This window comes from Plectropomus leopardus, chromosome 18 (assembly GCF_008729295.1).
Source record: "Plectropomus leopardus isolate mb chromosome 18, YSFRI_Pleo_2.0, whole genome shotgun sequence".
In the NCBI taxonomy this organism is placed as follows: Eukaryota; Metazoa; Chordata; class Actinopteri; order Perciformes; family Serranidae; genus Plectropomus; species Plectropomus leopardus.
The window spans coordinates 18,592,240-18,608,514 of record NC_056480.1 but is presented as its reverse complement, the minus strand read 5'-3'; the positions used below and the strand labels follow the sequence as shown (position 1 = coordinate 18,608,514).

Here is a 16,275-nt window from a genome sequence, read left to right as displayed (position 1 = left end):
TGAGAAAATTCCATGTTTTTGGATTCTTCTTTTACCAGAAATATGTGAGAAAAGCAGTTTTCTTCATGAACACAATGCAACACTGGCTGAGTAATTGTTACACAAATAGTCATATGGGGAGTGAAGTTGGCCCATTCCTTTAAAACTGAACAATACAGAAAAAAAACAACCTAAGAAAAGACTATATGGTGCTTGTAATTGTGTATGCTGTGACAAGATCCTGTCTCAACTTTTACATAGGTCTAAGTACAAAATTAATATATGACCGTGGCTTTATTGACATACTTTATAGACACACTCAGGTTATTCAATCCAGTATGACCGACCCACAGAAGCATGTTGAGCAGCCTATCCTAAAACAAATTTCCATATGATTACCATAGATTTTCTTGCAGGGCTGCCATAATCTAGTAGCATTACGTCACCTACACACCGGTTTGGGACATGTTTGGGAATGGGTATTTTTTTGTTATTTGGGCCACACGCTCCCCTCTTCCCATCACGCACTTACATTCCGGAGGTGACATGGAGCGTCCAGCAGCCGCACGCGCGCTGGCCGTGTGGCGCAAGCTCCCCGTTACCATAGAGACGCACTTTTCCCCCTTTATTTATACAGCAGAGTGTAACAAAAATCCGGCATAACATATAAGGGATACAAACAAAACAATATCAAAAAGCCAGGAGATATTACATTAAATAGGCTAGGTATGTAACACATACCAGTATCAAGTGTCTTGATAGCCTTTTTGTTAGTTGAATCAATGAATAGTTAATGGTCAATGTTCTTCAGAAAACCGACAGTATTATTATTTTTTATTTTTAAACTTATTATGTATACTTTGTTAAAATCATTATCAAATTAATTATTTAAAAATGCTTTGTCTTCTTTTCTTGGGTAATTGAGAAAGCCAAACACCACATTTTCCCCAAATAATCTACACTCTTGAAATATATGTCCCATGATGAATCTGAAAATTTCCCTCCGGAATTGCTTGGTGTGAGAACAATGCCCAAAAGGGCGAAAACAGTGATCATCACACAAAAAGTGCAGTTCGTGTTTATTTTTTAAATTTTGTTTTATTAATTCTTCTGCATGTAATGGCTGGCAGGATAGTAGCCGACTTGTGAATAATTTTGAAGGACAGTTATTCACAATTAGGTTGCATCCAAATCTTTTGTCATTCATTTTTATTAAAAATTGATTCCGATATCCAATGACGTGTAAAAGAGACAATATTTCGTTGAAAAATGGCACGTATGGCTCTGCTATTATTGGGGAGTCAGCTGCATTAGGGTAATGTACACCCCGGTACATTGTGTACAGTCCGCCATATAATGATAAATATTGTGTCTTCTACTGCAAGTACAAATAACGTCTCATGGTGAATATAAATATAGATTTCTAAAATTGAACTTTATTGGGACATATAAGTTATTTTGGAGAATATTTTAATGACGTCCTTTAAAAAAAAAAAAGATGTCTTCAGGTTGCTTCATTGAAAATAAAGTGAATGAAATAAAAATAAAATGCGTTATAAATACACCCAAACAGACTACAAACATAACAAAGGGACCGGTCCGGTGTGACCCTCCCCTCCCGGTTGGCGCAATGAACCGCACGCTCGCTCTCATCCCTTCCCGTCATGCAGCGCTCTCGCCTGCTCCTCCGTCGAGCCGCCATGTTGTCGGAGTGAAAGCCTGGGGTGTCAGAGAGAAACTGGGGCCGAAATCCGCGTCCATCCACCCTCTCCGCCGGTGAGTATCACCTCTAACCCGGTCTCGGTAGCACAGCGCGTTGCTTATTCACGCATCGGAGCGGGTATTGTCGCCATGGCGGCTCTGGGAGCGGATAAACGGGAGTATTTGGTGCGGCAGCAGCCTCCCTTTCTGCTGCCTGCCTCCTTCCTCCCGTTGTGTCGGTCTTCCGCTCCAGACAGCTCTCGGGCCTTTGTTAGCATCCGCGTCACGGGGACCTGTGGGGCTGCGGGCTCGGCACGCAGGTACAGACCTCCCGGTGTTTATTAAAAACACTATGGTGATGTTTGCAGACTGCTGCCGCTGTTAAAAACACAGTGTGGAGCCCGTGTTTAGCCACCGGGCTAAGCTTGTGTCTGGAGGCCGTGTTATTGTTGGTAGACATGGGCATTGAACCCTCCACAACAGATCCCAGACTGGCGTGAGTGCATGAAAATGAACCCCCCCCCCCCCCGGTTACCGTGACGACCCCGTTCACGGAGCTTCTCCGTCTTATCTTTGGTTTCGGTGTGTCACGTCTGTTAGGAGGGAAATGTTTGTGTTGAGACACCTATCTCGTGCTAGCTGCAGGTTGCTCGTATTGTCACACCCCTGTCTGTGCCCGGTATGCGGTGGATTGATCCCCGGTATTGAATAATGATTAACCCAGTTAGATTGTGGAGCACAGTGCCCGTTTCCTGAGTTGAAGCTCAACAAGCCGTGTGCGTTTCACTTTGGGGAATGGCCACGGTGTTGTGGATTTCCGGGTGTTTCTCTACCTGCTGTAGCAGAGGAATAAAAAGCTAACATTTCCTCGTTGCTCAATGAAGAGTGGAGCAGCAAAACAAACGCATGATGTGAATGATCACTGGGCAGGCTGGTTTGTTTTCATCTTTTGGCATGGTTCAGCTTGTTAGCTCGTGTTTTTTTGTGTTTCTGAAGGTGGTGTGTTGCATAGTGGTTTCAGCAGACTCTAGAGAAAACCATTGGTGGGTGAAGTATCTGAAAGCCACACCAGAGTAAAAGTATCTTGCCACAAAATTACTTTAGAAGTTAAAGTCTCTAATGAAAATATTACTTGAGTAAAAAATCTTAAAGTATCAGATGTTAACTGTATTTAAGTATTGAAAGTAAATATATGATATTAAATGTAATTAAAGTCTCCAGATAAGACGTTTTAATTTTAACATTCAGTTCTGAATTTAGTGTTTATTGCACCATGTGATGACTACAGAACAATGAAAAAATTGCATTAACATTGGTTTGTTATTAGCCTATCTTTCACTGTGTAATTCTGCTTACACCAAGTACAATCTCCCGGGAAAAATGAACGATCCATTTACGGCGCATAAGGAAGTGCATCAGCCACTGCTCAACAAAAGCTGGAGGAGAACTGTGCTATATGCCATGATTGTTGGCCAAGTTTGGTAAAAAGCTACTACATGGCCAAAATCTTGCAACCATCTCACGTTAAACCCTTACTCCACAATTTGAATCTATATTTTGGCTGAGTTATTTCTTCCCAGAGTCCCTAGCAATGGTCTTATTTGACTACCTAAGTGAAAATGTCAGTTCTTATTTTCTTCAGTGTTGTGTGTTGATGATAATAGTGTCGATCGCTTGTCTGTGGATAGTCGTCAAGCTCTGTGGAAAACAGAGAGCCCACCCGCTAGTCTTTGTGACAGTGGTGTTAACAGTAATACCACTTGGGGACTATACATTGGGGTAGAATTGAAAAGTTGAAAACTTATGCTTTCAACTTTAAGTATGGAAAGCAAAAGTCCAAAAAAATGTTAATAAAAATGTAAGTAGTCAGAATTTTGAAAATTTTGAAGATTATTTCTTTGTACCATGAAATTGGTCTAAAAAAGTCTTTTACAATTTAAAGGTTGTAAAGAAGAAAGGTCAGTGGTGGTCTCCCCCCCAAATTCCTTTATTTGTACATTCATCCCCTCCTCGCATCCTCAGTTCCTTCACTATTTTTTAGTAAGAAACTTAAATGCTTAGGGGAAATTTAGTGAAGTTAAAAGAATACATTTTATTTCGGAAATGTAGTGGAGTAAATGTGAAAGTTAACAGAAATATAGAAATTGAAGTGAAGCACAGATACTCCCAAATAATAATGAAGTGCTGTGACAAAGTAATATTATTTAATTGCATTACACCACTGGGGTTGTTCAGCCGGTCAGCTTGTGTTTTTTTGTGTTTATGGAGGGGGAGGTGTGTTGCACAGTGGTTTCAGTAGACTTTAGAGAAAGCTGCATGCATTTGAGGATTCATAGTGTCAGACAGACTCTGGCAAAGTTAATTACTGTATGTGGCTCAGTGTAAAAAGAACCGCTTGTAATTTCCTCATGGCCTGTAGGGACACTAATGCGAAACTGGTAATTTTAACAGAGATTAGAGCTTGTTGGATAAGAAGAGGTTGTAAAATACAAATTATATCCCTGTGACTGCCGAAAACCACTGAAGTTGTTTTGCCCAATAATGACCACGACCACCAAACAGTGTGTACCATGCACGTTGCATATTTCTTAAGTTGATCATTGCACACATAATGACAGTCTGCCCAACGCCCATTACCCAAGTTATATGACAGGGCCTCCCTGGCCTTCTCAAAATAAGGGCCACCAGTTTGTCCCCACTTCTTGGAAAATAAACTCTGTAACCTCCCTTGTGCAAACTTACTGTTGTAATTTAAATAGTTCCCATTTGCACACTAGACTCAGTTGCCAGTTCATTAGCTACACCTGGCTTAAAGGAATTTAGTCTGTTAAAGTTAATAACATTTAATATAGTTTTGGAGACATGTTTATTCAACTTTACGGTCATTTTGGAAGATGCAGTTTGTGGTGCTGTTGATCTGTATTGTGTTACACTCAGTGTTTTTCATGACCTCCCACACATTCACTTATTTGTGACGGCCCACCACGATTAAAGCATCTGCTGCCACAAATAGATTTTCAGTTTTTGGAGGATGGATGGAGGATGGCATTGGCAAAATTCCCTTTATATATATTTATATAGTGTCCCCTTTTTAATCATTCTGTGGCCGTTTGTTTAAATTCAGATTTTTGTTGATGTTTTGTTTTTGCTGGTCCGTTAACCCAGCCCAGGCAGGACTCTTCTTTAGTTATATTTCTCTATGGCATGGATAATTGATCAGTTGATCTGGTCAGAGGTGATCAGATCGATAGATGTGTGGAGAAGCAGAGTGAGTGAATGCAAACTTTTAGACTCAGAAAAATTAAAGATTAAGTTTCACTTTCACTGTTCCTGGTGTTTGCTGCTCTGTCTGAGATAACAGTGCACTTGGCGCTCAGAGAGCAATGAATAACTGCACAGTGTATATATATTTCAGTAGCACTAGAATATCTGTTTGTGGTGGCAGATGCAGGTGCACCCCACCACAAGTAAATAAATGTGTTGGAAACCTTGTACCATTCACTTATTGATTGCACCACACTCTCGAAGTGCAAAGTGCACTCTTGGCACACATGGAGCGGTAAAACTACAGGTGCATTGAAAGTGAAACGAAACCATTCATTCTGCTGGGTCTAGAAGTTTGCATTCACTCGCAGCAGCTGCTCCTCTCATCCAGTGATCTGATCTGATCAGCTCTGGACTGAATGATGGATCAGTTATTCACCCCACTAAGCACAAACTGCTGCTGGAAGTCATGAAGACCTCTGCCTGCGCTACGTTAACAGACCTGCAAAAACCTCAGAATTTAGAGGGGGGACACATAATGATACAAAGAAACACACTGTCATCAGCCACCATTACACATTCACTTAAATTCTGTGCACAACACCGTGTTTATATTTAGTCTACACGAACAGAAAAAACATCAGTGACACCTCTCAGTAAGATGCTGTACAATTTAACAGCACCACAAACTTCAGCCTCCAAAATGACCATGAAGTCAGGTATTGACAAGTAGTCTAAGCACCGACCTGATACAAAGTAATTCATTAAGTTAAACTAGCTTAGTTTTACACCTGGATAAAAGGGCAGTTTTTACCTTGAAAAAAGTTCTTCTTGGTTGCACTTAAACAGTACCCTACACAGCAGGCAGCCACTGGCAACTCCTGTTTTTTTTTTTTTTTTTTAGAGAGTCAAAGAAGAATTGATTTAATAGTGTGTGTTAGCTGTTAGCAAAATGTCAGCAATTTGGCAATATTTTACACTGGAGTGTCTCTCCAGTAGGCAACATATACAGTGTACACGGCACTGTTTTTTGTGAATTTCAACACCTCTGTGTTTACAGAAGGTTAAACCTGAGATGTGCCGTACAACGATGATTGCAATCACATCACATCCACACACGGTTAGTAGTACACAGCTGTTTTTTTGTTTTTGATATGTTTTTAATGCAATGTTAAGGTATCAAAATTAGTATCCGGAAGGAAAAAATGGCATGGGAACATCTCTAATCGGATTGTGTTGCTTTCAGTTGAGTGTTCTTAATAAACTAGCAGTATGTACTCCTGTGGTGGTGTGACACACCAATGTGGACTTCTACAATCAGCTGTGATCTGCAACCATATCCCACCTAAAGCCATGCCTGCACAGGTTTTTAAAACAACCACATCCCTGTGGATAGAACACCTTGAACCAGGGAAGGGCAGCACACTTGTTGTTTAGTGTGGAAATAATATTCGGCCGTGCTTAACATAGAGACTTTTTATGAGATTCCTCTGTGGGCAACTTTTATATCTACGGTCCACAGTTAGAGCGGGTATGTTTTTTTCCAGCCACATACAGCAGTACAGTAAAGTTTACAGTATGTCATGCTGACTGCAGACAGGCAGGTTGGCAGTTAAATCACCAGTCTCCTGAGCCGGCTTGTGAAGTAATTCTCCGGTTTATATGCGTAGCTATTGATCCCAGCTCTCTTTCTCTGATTATCAGCAATTAAGTAGCTTTAATGGCAGGTTGCCGCTTTGCTCCAGGAATGTTAGACCTGCTGTATGATTAATTTTAGTGCTCTCCCTTATGTGGCTGTAACCAATAAACTTCGTAATATACTTTGGATTAAACTACTTAGGCTATTTACATTCAGTTCTGTTGGTGCTGTGCTGCAGAATAATATGCAATTGTACATCCAAAATACATGTTATTAAAACAGTTCATTTAATTTTAAAGACAAAATAAGCCAAAGGGGGACTGTGAGTGTAGTGAACTGCCGGGGTGAAAATATGTATTCTTCTAAGGCAATTTTAGATGCAATTCCTGACAGGCAACATTATTCATTATACTGCATTGTGTTGTGTATATACTCATTTGTCAGTTCATGAGGTACACCTCTCATTTTCACGCAAAAAAAAGATAGATTTGATTTGATTTTCGCTGGGGTCTGTAACCAACTATGTGCTCTCAAACATGTAGTCTTGTGTTTGGAATTTGATTTCGTAGGCCAGGGCATCTCTGTTGCACCACATTGCTTAATTTATTAAGTGTATGTTGTGACAAATTATCTTTGTCAAAAAATTGAAGCTTCTGCGAGTTTTATATTGCACATGGCCTTATTGTGATTTGATAATATTTTGATAAATTGCGGCACCCTAGTTTTGAGGTTACAGTTTAAGGTGCTGTTGCATTGTTGTGCATTTCTCCAGCAGTGTTTATAAAATTTAGTTTACCGTCACTCATTAGATGGACAAAGTATTAGCAAACACAAAGGCTGCATTCGTTTTAGCTTGGTGTACCAAATAAACTGACAGCTGGATGTAGTTTACATGAGAACCAGATCAAGGTACAATATTTGTTTAGATTTTTTTGCATCTCGGGTGCCTGAAGTTGTCAAGTGAGAGACCCATTTCTGTTCTAAAATGTCAGAGATGTGTTTGCACAGTTTGCTTTAGATGACATGGTGCTTACTTTTTCCATTGATGTATGATGTATCAAGGGATTTATAGAACAGCAGCATTGATTCTAAACTTTTATCACGAACCATTTTTGGATAAGATGACCCATATGTTTTACTTTATGTTTTGTCTTCTATCACGATAGTTTCTTATGGAGTTGGGTACGTGGATCATAGGTTGTCTTTGTTTGCTTGTACAGTGTAAGCTGGAATAAGGACTTAGTTCTCAGTGCATGCGTTCTTGTGGGATATAGTTAAAAAGATTAATCTGACTTGCTGCACCACTCTGACTGGATTTATGTTGTTAAAACACATTTGTATGCTCATATCTGCATTTGCCAGTTTATTAGCTACACCTGAACTTATGCAAACTTCATGCAGTTAGTAGAACAGCCCTGCAATAAATCCTACTTTGCAAAGGTTACAATGTTCATGTCAAGTTAGCCTCTATAATCAGGTGTTGATTCCAATTTATGGTCATTTTGTAGGCTGTACTTCGTGATGCTGTGTTAAAGAAGTATTTCACTGCTGGAAAGATGGTCTTATCACAAAATGGGATGTCAATCCAGTAGAAAAATGCAAATACTTTTTGAAATTGGTGCTATATGACCAGAGAAAACTGAAAAAGCTGTGGCATTCATATTTGCTCAAGAGGTAGAAAGCCCGCAACAACCAGAATGCACTATGCCACACCGGTCTGGATGCTTTTGCTAACGTAATGCAGGCAGAACTCTTCATGAGATCTTTTTTTTTTTCTTCAGCAGCAGTTTGTGGAGTTTGTCTTGGGGTCATTAACTGATTAGGCGATCTGATCACAGCTGATCCGATCAATGGTTGAGCAAAGCAGCTACTGCATCAGAGGCGAGGGAATGCAAACCTTTAAACTCAGCTTCACTTTAATTGTGTCAGGCGTTCTGCTGCTCCTTTTGTGCCCAGAGTACGTCTGCACTCCAAGAGTGTGTGACAGTGACTGGCCAAGTGGTATATATTTTCCAATAGCATTCCTAAAAGTTGTCCAGCTCCAAAAATAAAAAATCAATACATTGCTTCAGATGTTTTAATTGTGGCGGTCTGCTACGAGTAAATGAATGTGTGGGAAACCCTGATCTGTTCGAGCAAGCAGTTTACCATTGCTCATTTGCACATACTACCCACATTGTTATGATGCAAAGCTGATTGAAAATTGGCAAAGTATCTTTTTAATTGTGCTGCAAATGTTTTTTTGTATTTTGTCTGTCCTCAGTTATATACATGGAGCAGATGTGCTTTTTAAGCCGCAGCCTTCAAACTGTTGGTGCTTTATGAAACTAGCAGACTTGATGAACTGTAGCCGCTTCAATAAAAAATGAATGTTGGAGTTTTTATAGCAGATACTTTGCAGGGGAGTTGAATTAGACTGCATTGGTTTTAGGTGGGTGCACATGATAAACTGTCAACTCTGCATAGGGTCTCCATCCATCAGTCAGTATTAAACTATTCAAAGCTTATCAAACATTTTGTTTGTTTATTGTATTGACCCTGTATGCCATTGTTTGCAAATGACAGATGTTTTTCTCTCTGGACAGGCTGTGGTGGAATGAGCAGTGTGTGTGTGTTGAAGAGGAAAGCAGTGCTCTGGCAGGATTCATTCAGCCCCCACCATAGAACTACATCTCCCAGCATGCCCGTGGTGCTGAGCAGCGGAGGACATGCCCCTCCAACTGGGCAGACCCCTCAGGCCACACCCCCCAGCCAGCAGGTAAAGCCCACCACCTTGACACCTCTAATAAATGTATGCCCAGTCTGAGCGCGGTCTGACCAACCTCCTCATGTTGTGTAGGAGCATTTACGATGCAAATCAACCCGGTTATGATCACATTTTTGCAGTTGGTTAGTCTGTAAAAAGGTAAATGTCTATATATTGGCATTGCTAACTATTTGCAAATATTTTCTGCAGATCACACCAATAGAGAATGACTGCAGACAGCTTTGGCAGGTTGTTGTCTGTTAGCTAAACCATGCTAGTTAGTTTGTATAGCTATCGTGGCAGAGCCACTGCTTGGCAGCGTTACGGCCAAGTAAATTATAAAAACACTGGGCAGAGAGTAGGAATTCAAATGGGATTCGTGTTGACAATGTTCAGCTGAATTTGGGCAACGTTACTTGTCTGGAGGTATATCAAACAATGATGGGCTGTCTGAAGTCATCACCTTCTGCTGTGTTCACTCATGATGGTCAGTTGTCATTGAATGAACTGATCAATAAGTGAATGACCCCTCAGTTGACCGAGACTGCCTCAAGTCAAGCAGTTGTTTTTTATTTTCTTATTTATTTATGTTGCTAGTCAGCGGGCTGTGCAGGCGTGCCTCTGGGTATATTTTGTTTCCCAGACTTTGTTGTGGAGAGAGCACTCTTGAATTTCATGCTACTCTTTAGTACAAGTAGTTGCAGACATGCAGGCGGAGGCACTGAGGGAGAGAGAGACTGTAATGTCGATTAAAGAAGTGGTGAATTCACAGTTCACAGCGGCTCAACAGGATACAGCGTCTGGCTTTGGTTTGATGTCCAGTGTAGGCAAAGAGCGTTGTTGCGCGTTTGCGCTCTATCGTTAGCGCAGTTAGCTTGTTTGCTGTATTAAGTGAATGCTGCTGTCACACTGAGCGTCCTGCTGAGTCCCTGTTCAAACTTCACAACTCAAGGTGGAAATAAATGGAAGTGTTGAACATTAGTTTTGTACTGCCCAATCTGATTCAACTGACATAATTCTGAGTCAGGTACAGCCCAAGTACTGACAGAGCTAACGGTGTTCGCCGAGGGATGGGCGCTAATGATTCTGCAACAATGCTGTCCTGTTAGCAGCAGTTCTGCCGTATGAACGCAGCACACAGCCGCAGTGATTATCCGGCCACTGAGATACATGCACAGGCACCCGCTTTCATTAACACGCACACACAGCCGGACCAGCTTTCCATAATAAAGAGTAGCTCGGGTGAAAAGACACAGAGGGAGCGTGACTTCATTCTCTGCTCAGGTCGCCATTAGGCTGCTATATCTTAACATGGTAAATAGTTGTTTGCTGCTACATTTATGCTCTGAATGTTGTCTAGAGCTCCTTTAATTCTCCTGGCAAGTGGTGAAGTTGGAAAGCTGATAGCCTTTCATAGTTGCTGTCAGTCAGGCGGGCTAGCTGTGTTGTTATAAAATATGTAATTACGGATATCTGTGTGCACTGAAATGCAGCTCACAGCAGTGAGGGTGAACAGTGTCATGCCTCAGCTTCATCACACTGTACACGGTGCATGGGATCATCTGTTAAGTGTAAAACATTACTTCTTGATAACAAGGTTAGCATTTTTCATGACTTATCCCAGAGGAAATAGAGCAGTTTATCTGATAAGTAGCAATTAAGTCAGATCGAATGATGTCCGGGTAACGTGTTCTACTGCACGCTCTGCGTGTACAGCAAATGACGGAGCCCAGCAAATGACCGAGCCCAGCTGTTTCCAGAACATGTTGACTGATCCTTTGATGACGGCATGTTGTGGGGAAGTTTGTGTCTACCCTCAAAATGACTAAGAGAGGGAGTCAATCTAAGTTTGCCTGTGAAAGGAAACATTGCCTCTTATTTTGATGTATTTGAGTTTTAGAAGGCAGGATTTGCACTGAATACCTTGACCAATGATGCTGTTTGGATGACGAGTTTTTGCAAAAACATGCATACGACAATGACTCCCTAAAAACTGGTCCTCAGGTTGAAAAGTTTCTTGGATGACTTGTTTTCAAAGACAGGAAGTGCCAGATTTTTTCCACTTAGGATTGAATGTCTTTATTTTTATGACGTCTAGTAGCTTACACTGAGGTAGTAGTATCCATCTTGTATGTATCCATCTTGTATGTATGGAGTTTTTTCTGATAGCAGCACAGAGACTGGAGTGGTCTTGCTGAAAACATTAGAGAATTTTGTTGTGCTGTTGGTATTTGAGTAACCTTTTCACCCCTGATATTTCTACAATACATTGTACATGTAAATGGACATTCAGTTAAATAACATTGATGCTCACTTTTATGTTCCACATAAATTTGAAGGTAAGCGTGCTCGCTTTTGTGGGTTTTTAGATTTTTTTATAATCAGCTCTATAAAACATTGGTAAACAGCAGTGATTAATCGATTAGTTGTCAACTATTAGATTAATTGCCAACTAATTTGAGAATTGATTAATCTGTTTAATTAAGTAAAGTACAAATTCTCTGATTCCAGACTTTATTTTTTTTCTCTGGTTTCTTTACCCCTCTATGAATATTATCTCTTCGGGTTGTGGACAAAAGAAGACATTTGAGGACGTCATCTTGAGCTTTGGGAAACACTTAACAACATTTTTGACCATTTTCTAATACGGACAATGAAAATAATCATTAGCTGCAGCCCTAGTGAATACTTAAAATCCAGGCTCTACCTGCATGTCTCCAGGTGTCTGCTTGTTACTGTTGCCAGTAATTTGAGGATAATATACACTGTGTATCTGTGTGTGTGTCTAAGGGTGTGGCGGGTGCTGGACGTTCCCAGGATGATGCCATGGTAGATTATTTCTTCCAGCGGCAGCACGGTGAACAGCCCGGCAAACATCGCTGGCCCACTGGAGACAACATCCATGACAGCCAGGTGTGTGTGTGTGTGTGTGTTTTCTGGTGTTGCATAAGTGGTAACACACTTTTGCAGCGCTGGTGTTGTTGTATTATGTCATGTGTACTACTGTTTGCTCGTACAAAGTTCACAGAAACATTTCTAGTGAGTAAACTGAAATGGTTAAATCCTTCCACCTGCAAAATATGTGAGGGGTATGGGAAGCAAAGTCTTTTGTTGTTTCAGTTTTTAAGTTTCAGAACATGAACATCAGTGGCCATTTAATGTTAAAAAAAAGACACAAGGTACACATTTTAATTGATAACAGTTTAAACCGTCTTTTTAGTCTTAAAAACTTAATTTTAGTGTTGCTCTGTAACGGCATGGAAATCATTTATGAAAGCAATTACTAATTAACAGGTAATTAAAGCCGAGTTTATGTTTAAACATCGTGTGAGAGACATGACTGGGCTCTCTGTCTGCAGGTGCGGTCCATGGACGAGTTGAACCATGACTTTCAGGCTCTGGCTCTGGAGGGACGCGCCATGGGAGAGGTGAGACATCAGGTTTGATGGTTGGGGAAATCTAATGTCTAGAAGAGGGTGACCATTGTGACCGTGTAGCTTTAACACCTCATCGGATAATGGAGCATTTGTGGTTACTCACGGCATGTCAGTACAGTTTTGTTTTGATATTTAAACTTGGCAGTTACCTGGATTAACACTTGTCATGAAAATGGCTGCTCGGTATTTTGTGACTCGGGCACCTGGCTGAACAAACACATGATGGATTGCTGACAGAAAGTCAAACTTGAAAAACAGGAAATCCAAGAAAAAAGAGATGGATGAGTAGCTTAGTGGAAGGCCTTTGAGCCAAAAGTACTGTGGACTTGTGTTGGCATTGTTGTTCTTCAATGAAAAGCTCTGAAAATAATATTAATTTTAACTGGTGAGGCTGGCTCTTAGCATTTATTAAACACTGTCTGCTCTCAGTCATTCTGTTAATGTTGGACCAGTGCCTACAATAAGTTTTGGCTTGTTGAACATAGCACATTCGTTTGTGTCTCATATTGGGTGAATTATTTGGCTGCCATGGACTGTGATACATCTGTAACAAGATGAATAAACATGTTACAAAAATAGCCCAGAAATGGTAGATAAGTTAACACACTTACAGATTTTTACCCACCATGCAACCAAGAGTTTCCTGTTGCCTGAGGATACTGATCGCATTTACAGAAACAAAGTTTTAAAGCAAGAAAAGTGTCACTGACTGTAATAGAAAGTGACAAGAGATAAGCAGAGAAACACAAATGATCTGCTGATAAAGTCCAGATATTTAAAACTAGTTAAAACTATTGAAAAATATGAATGAACAGTCTTTTAATTATGAGATGTAATTGTTTAATGGTTGCTTTTGAACTGGCTTTTGTTGTGGTAGTGTGTTATTCTGTTTTGGCTTCACTCCTCCAGTTCGAATGGCTTGTACTTGTTTATTTAGGGCGCAGTCAGGGGTCAAAGTACCTCCAGCAGATGTATTACTGGGAATTGCAATGCAGCACTGGCGGCTTAACAACCAAAAAAAAAAAAAAACATTCGGAGTTTACGGTCTTATGAAGACGACCTTTCTGCTCAGATGTCCAGTTATACAGACTAATCACTTATGTATGATATTTTTTATTTTGCTCATTCTGCCATGTTCTGGCAATATTTGTGCAACCATTTTTACCTTGTCTTTTCTTCCTTGTCCGCCTGTTTTCCTGTGTCTTTGTAGCAGCTGCTAACTGGTAAGAAGTTCTGGGAGACAGATGACTCTGGGAAGGATGGACCAAAAGGGATCTTTCTGGACCAGTGGAGGGACAGTGCATGGGGTGCCTCAGGTATATATATAAGTCTGGCTTATGTTTTCAGATGCGCTGGGAGACAGTAGGCTGTTAATAATGCAGGATTGTTTGTGAATTACGACGGTTTTGATTTTTTCCGAGCACATCAAGAAAAAAACCGAATAATAGCCGTTTCGGTTTTGGAAAACGTATATTTAGATTTCTGTCAGAATCCAAAGCTGATGTCAAAGTGAAATCACCCTCATGTTCTCCCTGATGGGGATGAGAGCTGAGCTTTTCTCATTCTAACGCAATGCAGTTATTTCTGTAGGTTTAATGACAACAGAAATACTTCTGCATTTCAGAAGCAGGCACCTGGCACCTCATTTGTGCATCAGTTTATAGTCGTGGAGAAAGTGATACAAAATAGCTCATTTGTAAAGTGAACTGCTTCTGGTAATTTGAAAGCTGGGGTAGGCATAAATCTGGAAAAAAGACAGAATTTGAAAATACACCCTCCTTCTGCAGCGCTCCCCTCTCTGTCCTAAACGCCTCCCATGGGCATATGGAGGCAATCATGTATTAGCCCAGTGTTTCCCATATATTGATTCATTTAATGTCATTTCTATGTAGAATGAATGCAGCACATTTGTTCAGCCCTTCCTTGGCGTTCTTTTTGTAAGACCATTTGCTAACTAGCCACTGGCGGCTTGCTCCAGGCCTAAACTTTGGTAAGGCAGGACCAGAGAGTTTGCTGATCCAGCAGGAAGTTGGGCCTGTCCAGTCTCCCGTAGCTGGAGTTTCTGCTGGCTGGATTCAGGTTGACGGGGGGGGGTCCATCTACTCGACTTGAAGCTATCTCAGTCGGCTGAGGGGTGTCCGACTAATGATTCGAATCTCCGACTTTCAAGGGGTAGCCCTAACATTAATTGTCAGAATCACTTTTAGACTCTGTTTTCGGTAAGTCAGCCTGTTTTTTGGGGTTGCGTCACAATGTGTATGCAGTTGTTGCCAATGCTGGAAGAGCAACTTTCTCAGCAGTATTCTCTGGCATTGAATCAGGCTTTCATCGTGGGGACTTGCACTTGCATCTCCATATGTAGAACAGCCATAAGGAACGCTCTTACTCTGAAAAGACCTGTGATTGGCCAAAGTTTCCTGTCATGGGCTAGATTTCCTAAACATGAAAAAAGAGTGAAGAGGAGGTGCAGTTCAGCACTTGAACTACAATATGCTCTTAAGTTTAAGTTAAGTTTTTTTGCCAAAAAAACCCTGCAGCCCCCAGCTTTAACTTCAAATTGCAAGACCGACAAAAGACAATACAAGACAGTCATTTTTTTAAATAAAACTGCTGCCATGAAATCTGCATTTGGCCACATTGCTGATGATGTATAGCTTAATATCACATACAACATCCTGTGAAATGAACAGCTCTGAACCAGTCCAAGTGCGCTAAGGAACAAGGAAACCTTTCGAAAATGACTTTGGCTCATAATGGGGGAAAATGTAAGAAACCTCAGGAGAGGCGATTCAGATACCCCCAATGCGGCTGTAGGCGAGAGAGACAATTACAAAGAATGAACAGAAAGTTGTAACAGTTAGAAGAAATTAAAAAACCCAGGGGGTCTATAACCCATCAATGGGATTATAATTAGACTGATACGATTTAAGTCCAATAAAAGACATCCAATAAAAATGGGGCTGGTTAATGGTGCTTATGTGTTGGAAGTGATCACTTTCATGCCTGAACAGTTTGTGGAGCAAATGTCGTGCTTCTCCATGCGTGAATGTTATTTAACAGTCCCTCTTCCTCTCATGTCAGATCACTCGGTGTCTCAGCCAATCATGGTGTCCCGTCGGCCCGGGCAAGGTTTCCATGGCGGAGGTGAAGTCGGGGTGGGCTCAGTGATGTCACCGCGCTCTGAAAGTGGCGGGCTGGGGGTTAGCATGGTGGAGTACGTTCTCTCCTCCTCGCCGGCTGACAAACTGGATTCCTGCCTTCGAAAAGGACCCTATGTAAGTCTCGAAGTCTTGTCTCTATCACATATTTACATTTCCTGATAATCATTTCTCTCTCTCCTGCGTCACTGTTTTCTTATCGTAACAATCTTGACTGTTTATTTACCACTTCAGCAACACATCCCTCGATAATCTCGACACCCCATCTGTCAGTTTTCCCTCACTGTTTGTCCTCCATCAGCCTGCGATTATCAGCTGAGGACAGGTCTTTCACCTTGTCCATGTCAGGCT

General features: G+C 41.1%; 1 protein-coding gene across 2 annotated transcripts in view; it reads left to right on the top strand.

The window, feature by feature from the left end:
- Positions 1-1,659: 1,659 nt before the first annotated feature.
- The window catches only part of pum1 (pumilio RNA-binding family member 1), a 36,525-nt gene continuing 21,909 nt past the window's right edge, over positions 1,660-16,275 (top strand). Inside the window, exons 1-6 of one of the 2 annotated variants that reach the window (XM_042506103.1) lie at positions 1,660-1,755; positions 9,169-9,341; positions 12,120-12,242; positions 12,689-12,757; positions 13,980-14,082; positions 15,848-16,041. In XM_042506103.1, the coding sequence (XP_042362037.1) occupies positions 9,180-9,341; positions 12,120-12,242; positions 12,689-12,757; positions 13,980-14,082; positions 15,848-16,041 (651 nt within the window). In that variant the 5' untranslated portion in view covers positions 1,660-1,755; positions 9,169-9,179. Of the gene's footprint in view, positions 1,756-9,168; positions 9,342-12,119; positions 12,243-12,688; positions 12,758-13,976; positions 14,083-15,847; positions 16,042-16,275 lie in introns of both variants that reach the window. The other variant, XM_042506102.1, reaches the window with a different exon arrangement.